The sequence below is a fragment of the Notamacropus eugenii genome, chromosome 2, assembly GCF_028372415.1.
Source record: "Notamacropus eugenii isolate mMacEug1 chromosome 2, mMacEug1.pri_v2, whole genome shotgun sequence".
NCBI classification, from domain to species: Eukaryota; Metazoa; Chordata; class Mammalia; order Diprotodontia; family Macropodidae; genus Notamacropus; species Notamacropus eugenii.
In genome coordinates this window covers 499,078,861-499,092,185 of record NC_092873.1, presented here as the reverse complement: position 1 = coordinate 499,092,185, position 13,325 = coordinate 499,078,861, and the positions used below count along the sequence as shown (strand labels likewise).

At 39.7% G+C, this 13,325-nt stretch overlaps 1 protein-coding gene across 4 annotated transcripts in view; it reads right to left on the bottom strand.

Annotated features, from left to right (window-relative positions):
- Positions 1-9,320: 9,320 nt before the first annotated feature.
- The window catches only part of PKN2 (protein kinase N2), a 166,088-nt gene continuing 162,083 nt past the window's right edge, over positions 9,321-13,325 (bottom strand). For all 4 annotated transcript variants that reach the window (XM_072648979.1, XM_072648978.1, XM_072648980.1 and 1 more), the window contains 3 exons: positions 12,757-12,864; positions 12,017-12,097; positions 9,321-11,924 (listed from right to left, as the gene is read on the bottom strand). In XM_072648979.1, the coding sequence (XP_072505080.1) occupies positions 11,721-11,924; positions 12,017-12,097; positions 12,757-12,864 (393 nt within the window). In that variant the 3' untranslated portion in view covers positions 9,321-11,720. The remainder of the gene's footprint in view (positions 11,925-12,016; positions 12,098-12,756; positions 12,865-13,325) is intronic.

The following is a 13,325-nucleotide window of genomic DNA, read 5'->3' as shown; positions in this document are numbered from 1 at the left end:
ATTTGAAAAGCTTAGCACAGTGCTTAGCACACAGTAGGTGCTTCATGAATGCCTGTTTCCTTCTTTCCTTCCTGCAGATGATTCCCACTGTGAAGGGCTCCTCTACCAGTTTAGATTGGCAACTAATCTACAACTTATAGTCTTAGAAAGCTGTCTGGGGATAATATGGCTCTTCCATGATTCACATGCCAACATTTAAAAAATGACTTTGGACTTTTGAGTGCTGAGCTCTATCTGTTTCCACCTTTACATTTTACTGATGCCTAGAATGATGAAGATGTCTCACCCAAAGTCACAAAACCAGTTCATGGCAGAGTGAGATTTGGAATCCAAATCCTTACTTTAAAAAATATCAGTATGTTTTGCTCTACCTAAATTTCCCACATATTCCTCTGCTTACCAGACAGCCATCCCATATAACAAAGAATACTATTTAAAGAAAAAAAAGGGAATGATTTGAGGGGAAAATTTTTTTTTAAAAGATAAAAAATATCTGAAAATGTATAGAGCATCCCACGCCCGAGGACCTCCCAGCTCTGCAAGGGGCAGGGGAGGTGTGTCTCATAGCTCTTCTCAAGCCTTTGCATTTGACACACTGCTGTTGGCAGCACCATTCAAACAGACTTCTTACCTTTGGCTAGACTTAGCGGTCACAATCAAAACTTGTTTCTAATGATTAAAATAACCAATCTGTTCACTGTACCTGAGGAGACTTAGTTCAGTACTTTCCCTGGATTTTCTTAAGTCATATCTCATTTTTAATCTGCCAAGGTAACAATGAGTTAAAAACCAGAAGTCAGACTCTTGCCTCTCCATCATACTAAACTGCTTCTCTAATTGAATGCCTCTTGACAGAAAACCTTTGTGTTCTACTTGACCAGCACTCTTTGTCCACAGTCTTCCTGATTTCTGAGCTCATCTTGTATCACAGGTGCAAGATTTACTTTAATTATCCCAACCAATAGCTGAGAGGGCCCATCCGACTACCCATCTGGCCCTAATCCGGTGAAAAGGCTGCTCTACCCTGTGCCAATATCCTGAATTGTCTGGCTTTTCCTGCTTTCGGAGTTTTAATTTTATTTTTAATTGTGGGATCATTGAAATGCTAATACCCTCAGGCCCCTTGGCAACCACAGACAGCCAGATGGACAGAAGGTCAGATAGACAGACAGACAGACACATGCACACCCTTTTCTTTCTTGTCAGTACATAGCTGTGCCCTGGCTTGTTGGTCTCCGAACATTTAAAGCCTGCAGGAGCCAATATGGCATGTTAGATATTGTCATCCTTTTCATCATAGATCTGTTGGCAATCAATCCTGTGGCCCCAAGCACTTCAATGTTTTAGAGTCTTCAGTTTTTGAGGTGTGGTGGTGGGAGTGGATATGGGACTCCAGTTATGTCACTAACTTTCTCCTCGGAGCCTTCTCTCAGTCTTTCCAATTACATTGGAAATAAGACCTGAAATTTATGTAACTCTAAAGTTTGCAAACTGTCACATACCTTTCTCATTGGAGCATCTTGTGATGTGCTACAGATATCATTCCCATCATCCCCATTTTATAGATGTGGAAACTGACCAGGTAAGAAAAGGAACAGGATACCAAACATGGTACATATACACTATGTCACAAAGAAAATTGGACTTGGACATAGCGAGTTCAGATCCCACCTCCAACACTGAACTAGCTGAATGACCTCAGGCAATGCATTCAATGGTCTCAGCCTTAATGTCTTCTTTAAATGGGCCCTGCCAATTTCCCTGGGTGGTTTTGAAGAAGCAGGGATTAATTAATGGTCAAAAGACCATTGGGTTCCTAACTCTTATACCTAATAACTGTGTAACTGAACCTCTTTGAGCCTCAGTTTCCACCTCTATAAAATGGGGATAATAATACCATCCCAACCTCTCTCATAGGGTGGTTGTGAGGATCAAGCAACATACTTTGTGTAAATTTACTTCATAAATTGTAAAATATTAGACAAACGGCAGGTGGTATTGTCAGAGGCTTTTGACAACACCAGGCACCAGGCACTAAGAATGACTGATATTGCTTAGTACTTTAAAGTTGACAAAACATTTTATAGACACTATCTAACCTGATGCAACAACCCTGTGAAGTGGTGTAGACATTATTCCTCAAGGGGAGGAAACTGAGGCTGAGAGATGTTAATTGACTTAACCCAAAGTCACAGAACTAAGAAACATCAGAGCTGGGATGGAAATCCAAGTATCTTGACTCCCCAAACCAGTGTCATTCTCACTATCCTAGATGGCTTCTCATCGTAGACCTAATTGGAATCATTTTCATGGCATTCCCCATCAGTGATTAGTGCAGTGGTGACTAGGATTGGAGATAAGCAGGGCAGCTACATTTGGACAAAGTTGGAGAGGGCTGAGGTCACCATCTACTCCAATTCAAATCTCCATCATAACATACCCCCTGAGTACTCCTCCTCCCCGTGCAAAGACCTGCAGGGTGGGCAAGGCCACGTCTCCCTGGCTGCCCTTTCCACTCTCAATCAGCGGATCACCTGTTGTTCTCCCTTTGCCTTGCAACTTCAAACCCTGCTCTTCATTCTCACCATGACTTTCAGTCCCTTGACCTAATTGTTTCTCAGGCCATCAGCCCTGCACTAACTCCACTCTTCTACCTTCCTCATCTTGACCACTTAGTGAGCCAGTTCAACTCTACCCCACCCTATTCTCTTGAATCTCTTAGCCCTTAATCTGTCATTGATCCTGCCTTACCAAACCCCAGCCCCAGATTGCATCCACCATCTAAAATTTCACAAACTCATGAAACTATGCTGATTGGATGTGCTGTAAATGTATTTTATATAACTTCAGCTGGGCCCTCACTGCAACAAGTGAATCCTCATTGACTCACTATTCTTCTCCACTCACTATGTCCTACTCATTTCCAAACCTTTGCATTCTTCTTCAAGCTTCTCTTGACTTCTCCCTTCCTCTTAAGTTGAGAATCTTGCCTCTTATTTCACTGAAAACAAATTGAGGATGTTTGCTGAATATTTCCTCTCCTTAACTCATCACCCAAATGCTTTCTGTGACTGTCCGCTTTACCCTTGTCTCCCATAAAAGGTGGCCCCTCTCTTTGCCAAGGTAAATCCCTCTACATGTGTAGATGATCACATTCTATTTTATCTCTTCAGATTGCCCCTCTATTACCCCATTTTCTCACCAGTCTTCAATCTCTCCTTGTCTATTGGCTGCTTCCCTACTGCCTGCAAACATACCCATGTCTCCCTGTTCTCAAAAAAACCCCTTACTTGAGCCATCTATGCCCCACATCATCCCTTATCTCCCCTTTAACACCTTGAGGTTATCTATAATTGATTCCTTCATTCCTTTTTTTTCACTCTCTTCTTAACTCTGGCTTTCAGTCTTTATCATTCCTTTGAAACTGCTCTCTCTAAAGTTACCAACAATCTCTTAATTTCCAAATCCAGTGGCCTTTTCTCAGTCTTCATCCTTCTTGACATCTCTGCAGCCTCTGACACTGTCAGTCACCCTCTTCACCTTGACATTCTCTTATCTAAATGTTTTCATGACTATACTCTCTCCTGGTTCTCCTACCTCTCTAACCAGCCCTTTCACAGTCTCTTTAGCTTTGTCCAGGTCACACCTAACTGTGGTTGTTCCCCGAAGTTCTGTCATGGGCCCTCTCCTCCCTCTAGTCTATTATATTTGGTAATCTCATAATTTAGTTACTTTCTATGTTGCTGATTTTCACCTCCAGCCCTAATCTCTCTGCCGATCTCCAGTCTCACCTCTCCAGCTGCCTATTGGACATTGAGACCTGGATATTCCATATACATTTTAATCTCAACGTGTCCAAAATTTATGATCTTTTCTCGAGACCTCCAAATTTTTAAACTGCCTCATTACCAAAACTGAGATGTCACCCTGAACTCTTCACTTCCTCATATCCAGTTCATAACATCTCTTATATGTGCCCATTTCTGTCCTCTGATGCTGCCACTACCTTGGTTATGTTCTACTCAGCTGCCAAATTGATCTTCTTAGAGTATAAATCACCCCTCTATTCCGTAAATTCCTTATGACCTCCAGGATCAAAAACCCTCTGAATCCTTGGACTTTTAGTAATTAAGGAAAAGATTGTAGGCCCTCTTCATGTCTATTCTTCCATGCTTCCAACCTCTTCCTCCTTGATTTCAATTTCAGAAGATGGGGCAGTACTTTTTGCCAAGGCTAAGAAACACTTGCTTGACATTTTCTTTCTCTGTTCCATGCATTCCCACTTTCCAGATGTGTAAGTGAATACGGCACCGAGGCTGGAATCAGGAGTAGCTGGGTTCAAATCACTTAACCTGTGTTTGCCTGTTTCCTCATCTGTAAAAAGGGGATAAAAAACAACACCTATTTCCCAGGACTGTTGTGAAGATCGTGAAGATCAAGTGAGATAATGATAAAGTGCTGAGCACAGTGCCTGGCACATAGTAAGGCTGATATAAATGTTGGCCATCATTATTATTATTACCTTCCAAGGTGGTTGTGAGAATCAAGAGATATTTTTAAGACATTAATTATTAAGATATTCTTAGCATAGTACCTGGCATATAGTAGGTGCTTTGCAATATTTATTTCCCTCACTTTTCCTTCTCCAGAAATTTATTTACTTGATTGCCATGCCTGACCTCCTGCCTCCAGCCTCCCCCTTCCTGTTGGGCCCTTCCCTACTGCTTACAAACACATCCAACCCTAATCAAAGCTTTCCTTGTTCCATGCCATTCCCTAAGAATCTGTATTCCTGTGCTTTTCCTCCTTTTCATTGCTAGACATCCATGAAGTACTCTAGCTGAGTGGTGTCAAACTCAAATAGAAATGGATCCCTAGAGGCCAAATATTGAGGTAGAAAACTGCAAATGAGCATGTTGTATCACATTTTTATTTTGTTAAAAATTTCCCAATTATGTCTTTGTCCTTGGCTTGTTATTCAGACTCCTCTGCTCTGGCTCATTGCATTCACTTCCTCACTCCACTACTCTACAGTAGATGTAACTGCTTTCTCCAAGGTCTCTTGGTACATAGTAGGTGCTTACTAAATGCTGACTGACTGTTAATAGCCACTTGTCAAATTCAGTGGCGTTCTCCCCAGTTTTCACCTCCAGTGACTGCTCTATAGTACTTGACAGTGTTGACCATGGTCTCCATCATCTCTCCTCTCTTGGCTTTAATGACTGCTCTCACTTGATTTTCTGAGCTGAATGATTAATCTTGGGCTCCTTCATTGGTTTATTTTTCTCATCCCCAACCTCGAAATCTGGGCACCAACTTGTTAGTCAATCAACAAGTATTTATTAAGTGATTACTATGTGCCAGCTATCATGCTAAGCACTGGGAAAATAAAGGCACAAAACAATGCCTGCTCTCAATGTGAAGCATACACTACTTGCAGGAGAGAGGCAGGGCACAGTGAATGGATAAAGAGTTGGCCTTAAAATCAAGAAGAAACACAAAGAATCAAACATTCTGGAGGCAATGGGGAGTCACGTGGTCTGACTTGGCTTTAGGAAGATCACTTTGACAGTACAGTGGTAAGTCTGGAGCCACTAGAGACCTGAGGCAAGGAGACTAACCAGTAAACTACTGTAATAGTCCAGGTGTGAGGTGATGAGGGCCTGCACCACGGCAGTGGCAGAGAGATATAAGAGGTGTTATAGTTAGAATTGACAGTGGATTGCATTTGGCCTGGGTAGAATGAGGATGATATCTAGGTTGGGAGGCTGTGTGATTAAGACATTGGTATTTTCTACAGTAACAGGAAAATTAGAAAAGAAGAAAGGTATGTTAATAGGCCCACCTACTATGTGCCAAGAGACCTTTGGTAGAGTGGGGTCAGAAATCAGATTGCAAGTGATTAAGGAGAAGCAGTGAGGAAGTGAATGCAGTGAGCTAGAGCAGAAGAGTCCAACTAGCAAGCCAAGAATAGAATGTTTAGCAACACTGGGAAATGTGGAACAAAATAAAAAAATTTTCCCACTACAGCAGAAAGATGAGTTCAGTTTTGGACAGGATGAATTTAAGATATTTATAGGCCATTCAGTCTGACATACTCATTAGGAAGCTGGACAAGTGAGAATGGAAATTAGGGTTGGTTAAGTAGACCTGGTAATCATGTGCATAGTTGATCCCTGGTGTAGAGGGAGAAGAGGAGGGCTTAGGTCAGAACTTTGGAGGACACCCAGAGTTAGTGGGCATGACCTGAGAAAGTGCCATCATACAGGTAGGGGAGCCAGGAAAAAAGCAAACAGTATTGCAAAGACATGAGTACAGAGAATTCTAGAAGGATGAAGAAAAGGCCATTAGATTTCACGATTAAGAGACCACTAGTAATTCTGGAAAAATTTCAGTTGAATCATGAGGTTGGAAGCCAGCCTGCAATGAATTAAGAGACAGGACGGAAAATGGAGACACCAATTGTAGATGGCCTTCTCAAGGAGTCTGGCCACAAAAGAGTGGATATAAGTTGAAAGCTAACAGGATGAGTGGCTGAATTGGAGGTTTTTGAGGATGGGGGAGACATGGGTATAGTTTTTAGAGATCAGAGAGGTAGCTAGTAGAGAGACCGAAGAGAGACCGTATGGAAGATAGAGGGAACAACTTGCTGGAGAAGATGGGATGGAAAGGGTTCACTTGACTATGTAGAGGGGTTTGCCTTGGTAAGAAGAGCCACAACTTCATGTGCAATGAATGGGTGGTAGATACAGTGGAGAAAAGGATTTGAATGATGTGAGATGGAGAAGAGGCAGCTCTTGGTGAATCGCTTCTGATACTGTCCAAATCCCCACCACTATCACCCCCATCCCACCCAGATGATTCTTTATATGGAAGAACAATGGAGGGGTTACTTGTGTCCTGGTTAAAAATCCTGTTTTTCTTAGTGTATGGTGAACTACAGTATAACTATAAAGCTGTATTCAAAAAGCCAATCCCCTGGAATGCCTCTAAAGCAGTCCTTGAGGTATTAGAGGGATTTATCCTTTTTTTAAATAGCAAGGCTAGCCACTGAGAGAAGGGAAAGAAACCTTTTTTCAACAATCAGGAAGTCTTCCTCACTTGTCAGGCAAAGTCTTTATGTAGCCACAGCAAAATCTGATGAGGTAACTGGGAGGTTTGTGGAAATTTTTCTGACACTATTTCTCAATATAGCTTGAGAGGCCACAGTGAAAATATAAATCACTCTTAAAAGTAGCTTCCAATTACTACCAAAGATGACCAGATTGTGAAACTTTCTCTCGGGCCAATAAAGCCAAGAGTCATTTTAATATTCAAAACTCAGACCACAGCTCTTTTGCTTTTGTCACCAAGAGTCTGGGATTCTTACTGCAGCTATGAGAAAGCAGGTCAGACAGTTTAGATGTAGTTAAAAACTTTCATAAGAAATCTTTCAATTATTTTAATTCTCAAATCACTCTCTCTGCTCTATTTCTCTAAGTAGGCAATTTTTCCCTTTATAAATGTGAACCACACTTAAGACGTTTGAATGTTGTTTTAGATCTGAGAAGATTAATAGTAAAATCAACAGATCCCCTTTACATCCCTAAATAAGGTAAGAATTTACTTGTGGCTGAGAATCCATCCATCCATCAAAAACCAATAGTTTTACAGCTGGGATAGAAGAAGGCATCTAGTCCAATACGTTAATTTTACAAATGAGGTAACTCAGACCAGGAAATCTCAATCAAGATTATGTACCTTGAGGGCATAGACAGTTCTAGAACCCACAACTCTTGGATCCTAGTCCCGTGGGTTATATATTTTACTCCAAAACTGCATTTATAGCAAACATCCTCAAGTAGAGAGTTGGCAGGTGGGAAGGAGGTGACCTATATAATATGGGTAATTAAAGATAATCCAAAAATCTCATTCCAGTCAACTTGTATCTGTTTATCATAAAACTTTTTGGTGTCCTAATCACCTTTGGTGGAAATATTAGTAGAATGATTAAAACAGAATCAGCAGATTGGAGACGCAAGGTGCCTGAAAAATCCTTAAATTAGAAAATCAAGTACAAAATCATCACAAATTGGTTGCATTTCAAATTTAGTACCATACAAAAACCCTAAAATCACTTTAGAAATAATCACTGTGGCTTTGATGTGGACAGCTAGGTGGCGCTGTAGTACACGGAGCAGTGACCCTGGAGTCAGAAAGAGTTAGCCACAGATACTTATCTGGGTGACTGAGCAGAATCACCTTCAACTTCCCCATCCGCAGATAATAGCACTTACCTCCCACAGTTGTTGTGAGGCTAAAATGAGATATTTGTGAAGTGCTTTGCAAACCCTAATGCGCTGTATAAATGCTAGCAATTTAGATCTTCACTTGGCTGAAGGCAGCTTGAGAGAAGCAGAACAGTTTGACCAAAAAACAGCACACACATGTAATTGTGTGTGTGTGCGTGCGTGCGTGTGTGTATAAGCCAGAATCCATTAGTTCCTGTTCGTTAATATGCCATCTACCTGGCCTGCAAGCCTAGAGAACAAAACCTCACCTGGTAACCTTCTATCCCGACTTCTTTATTCTTTTGAGTTTATTAGAACTTGTCTGAAATAGAGATGCAGCTACGTATTCTGAGAATCACCTGGGTTTATGATCACCTGATTCTTTCTTTGAGAAGATCCAAGATGTTTCCATTTCTAGAATCCATTTTAACTGAATTTTGGCTCTGCAACATTAGTTTCATTTTTGTCCCCAAAAATTAGTAGTCAGTCAGTGGTATCATGGTGTTCCAGAGACTAGCTTCGGAACCACGAAGAACTGGTAATATTTCATCCCCGAGTACTAATTATGAACAGACATATAAAAATTTGGTTTACATTTTTGGAGATGATTATGGAAACCTTAAGAACCTTTTCTACTCACCTGCCTCTTCACTGAGGCTCAAACTTACTGTTATAATGAAACACTTTGACCTCCAAAGTAAAGTATCATATATAATAACTATGCCTACATTATTAATCATGATACTGCCCTATCCCTCACTTGTGACAGGGTAACCGATTTATCATCAGGGTTTCATCAGCTTTGATTTGGTGATGTTACTTTTTACTCTTCAATACTGAGGGTGATCTGCATCACATAAGCTGTGCTCCCCCCTCCACCCCTTGTGACCAAGAGTGTGCATTTGCAATACGGCGGGTTAGGGGTTGGAGTTCATCCACAGCCTTGAGACATTAGGTGGCCCCAAAATGAACTAAACTTGCAACATGGCCTCAGTGTCATGTTCTAAGTCATAGAAAGTCTTTAAAAGAAAATCATACTTAAAACCAAAGTTACAAAGTACAATCTATTTAAACTTTAATTTGTGCATTTGTGATAATTAATGACTGCAAAACACTCAAGTTTTTTTTTGAATGACATTGTTAAAAGGCACGTCTCATTTTAATGAATGCATAGTGTACCATTCTAAAATATCCTAATTTCCTTACAAAGTGCTCTGAGCAGCCACTTACAGATACAGTATAGCAAAATATATTTACAATCTAGAGTTTAAAATTTTAAATCTGACTAAAAATAAACTTTAAAAACCTACAGAGAAAATTAGTGCTTTCTTCAGCTTAATTGTGTGAACATACCCTGCCCTCTAATTTTTTTTTAGTGATTTACTTCAATTAAAAAAAAAAGATTTCTGTACAATATGTAGTTACAAAAGGCTACTTCAGTGTTTAATGCTAAAAGCCTTTTCAGACACGGCTCTCTGAGCGTATCTGAGAACCAGAAAGGGAAGCAGACTGTACCTCAAAAGTACTTCACGTCTTATATTGGAGAACAGTTTCAAGGAAACCCAGAGCCCTGAGCTAAGCTCCTCCTCTGTCCCCTGCCAATGATGGCAACTTCAGAAAGTGTGCTTCTCTCTCTAATGAGAAAGCATTTGGAATTCTGCAGAATAAACCCAACATGCCCTTGCTGACCCTCCTCTTTGTATGGTATCATCACTGTTAGTGTTAGGCATGAAAGGGAATGTCCCTGATGTTGGGGATTGCACTGTTCTGAAGAGGATGAATCAGAAGTGATGGTGGATCACTGTAAGGTTCTTGAAACATGCATAGATATCTTTAGCTCAGTTCTTTGTAACTCAGTGTGCTTTCACTTTTCCCTATAGGATTTAAACATGAATTATCTTTTCAAGGGGAGCTTCCTTATTGGAATTACATGGTTAATTCAGTCCAGATCAGCTGACTGATGAGGTATGATGACGCTATGTAGCTGAGCCAGGATCGATAGCTCTATATTCTGTATCCTAAATGGGGGGAAAAAATATCAAGAGTCACAGACAAAGAAAAAGGCTCTAGGCAGGTGGAAACTCTTAGTTGGCAAAGTGACTTTTCTACAGCAACACTAAGATAATCCAAAACAGGCCCTCTCATCTCAAGTGTTATAAAAATATTTGGTCAAATTACTCTTTGAGACTTTTGAGGTACAGTTTTTTAGTGTTATAATAGGTTTATAAAATATACATACACTGTTTTATCAAAAATATTTATACATTCTGTTACAACATATTGCTTTTTACCCTCAGTAACTGCCAATATAAAATCTGGATTCAGTGGCCTAAAATGTATACAAATGTACTTCACGTAAATGCTGGAGTCGGAGGCGTCTATGTGGCCACTGTGCCAAAGTAACAAAGTGGTACAATTAAATAACAAGCCTAGGATATTGAATAGATTACAACTTGCACATATACATGTTCATAGCATGTATACACTGACAATCCCCATGGTGTAAAAATGATAACGTTTACCTTAATACAGCAGATACAAGAGAACTAGGATGCTAAATCAAGGGTGGGTCGTTTTTAAAAAGGTCTGTTCATTGAGTTTTGGAAAGTCATGAGTGAAAATCCATGAGCATCTAGGCTTTGGGAATGCATACAGTAAATACAGTATCTCAATACAGACTGACCAGAAGCATTCCTTTTTTTACTTTCTTAATAAATGCTGATGTTCTGTTTGTTTCAGCAATGCTTAACAAACAAAAAATTGTTTGGCAAGTAGCTTTGAGAACTTGTCCATATTATTATGGAAGCACTTACATGGTTGGTAAAGATAAGGCATTAAAAACATTTTCTCCTAATAAATATAGAAAATTTACAAAAGAAGGCATCAATTCATTCCGTAATTTTCAAACTCAACACCAAAATGTGCACAAGCTGCAAACGACACTTCTGGATAATATTACAGTAATTCCTTTAAAAAATAACAGCATTTGCCTTATTCAGATAGAATCTTGTTAAGGTTGAGGATCATTAGCATCCCAAGCTTTTATTCTTAAAACACAGTGGAATGAAGTAAACTGGTTATCCTTCCTAGATCCCAAGCTGGTCTTCCTTCCACTTAAGGCAAGTATATGACAAAGGTATCCACTGTAGAAGAGGAAGGAAAAAAAGACAACATTGATCCAAGTGTGTCCACCTGTGAAGGATGTTTATATGGCCTGTATTCAGCTTAAACCCCATAAAACTGTTTCCAGTGCACACATTAAAAATGGAAATACATTGCAAGAGGCCACTCTTCAAGAAAGATATTAGACTAGTACTTTAAAACAAATCTTCATGTGATTTCAAAATATCAGAAGCTACTGGTGGCACAGAGAGCAAGTGGAAGGTTGCTACTGGGCTAAAGAGGTCTGTCTTCTCCAGTCATTCTGCTAGTTTCACAGTGTCTTGGAACTTAACACCAATCAGCAATGTAGTCAAAATCTCGAAACAATTCTTGCTCCTCTTCTGAAAGTATCCTTGGTTCCCGAGGTGGGGTCAGAATAGGTGCTTCTGAGGTAAATTCATCATCAAAATTACTCACATCCTCTCGTCCTCTGATGGTAGGAACAAATGGTGGCTTTACTTTCTTGGCCAGCAAAGCATTCCAATCAATTAGCTGTTTCACAGAACAAAGAACAACAGATACCTTGAGCTCCCTATTGTGATTTGTTAAATGGGATTAACAGCCCCCTTTAATTTGCTACTTACCCGAAAAAATGGATGCTTTTTGACATCCTCTGCATCTTTCTCACCAGCTCCCAGGCGTCGTTCTGGATTTCTTCTCAGTAGCTAACAGGATAAACATGAAGTGGTCAAATTAAAACTTAACTACTTTCACTGATAAAATTCCCAGAGACTGTCTTTAGCTCTCCTTCTATTCTCAAGGGTCTAGTCTGACAGCAGACATCATTAAGAAGCATCTTTACTAAATAACCTTTCTTTAAGACAATGCTAAATTCTAGCCATGTACAGGGCTGTGGATGTTAAGTCTATGTGTAGGTAACCAGGAAAGATGATAGCATTATCACTCTCTATTAAGTTAGAAATGCATAAATATATTTTTCACTTCATTTTAGTAAGAAGACTATCATATCTGGTAAGGTATGTTTGTGCCTGCTTCAACTACTGAATGCTCTGGGTTGGATTAGATGGTTGTCAAGGTCCCTTCAAAGTCTCAAATTCTATGATTTAGGGCAAATTGCTTAGTTTAATCTGGACAAAATTCTTGGTCTGGTAACTTTTTATCCACTGGTGGGAGTTCTGCTAATCCCAAGAACTGGTGGAAGTATGTATAAAATATGCTTATGCTAAATTTGGTCTGATACTAATTATTTGTAATGATGTATGTATGTGTATAGGGGATAAGAATAGTATAAATAAAGGCTGCAGTAGTTTTCTTCAAAAGAAATCAGTTTTAAGAGACTTAATGAATACCATTTGGCTCTTACCCTTCTCATTATGGAAATGGCTTCTGTAGACAAGAATCGTGGATACCTTACTTCATCATTTACAATACTGTCAAAAACCTCTTCTTCATCATCACCAGGAAAGGGAGACTAAAAAAAAAAAAAAAAGAAAAAAAACTTTTCTTAAGTTAAAATGACATATCAAGGACTACAAATTCTGCCATTACGGAGAACTTGGCTTCTTTGCAGCCAAACCTAAGAGGGACATAACCAGGAGGTAAGAAAAAAGGCAATGACAGAGATCCACCAATGTTTTCACATTCAAAGCCAATTCATCTTACTTTATACACAATTCTAATAAGCTTGGTTAACTTGTTTCTAAGTTTAGGCAGATTCAAAATAGCAAATTAGAGGGAAGCTGCTCTAGTCACACAAGTTACAGATGACAGGAAAAACTAGGGAAAGCACGCCTGAAAACACAAGTCCCAGTCACTGCTGGTGATCTACTGTATTAGGGAGAGTCACAAGAACAGATTTTCACACCTTCAGAAAGATTAGGTTTGTTCCATACATTCTTTTTAAGACTGCAGAGAGACAGACACAGTGGTATG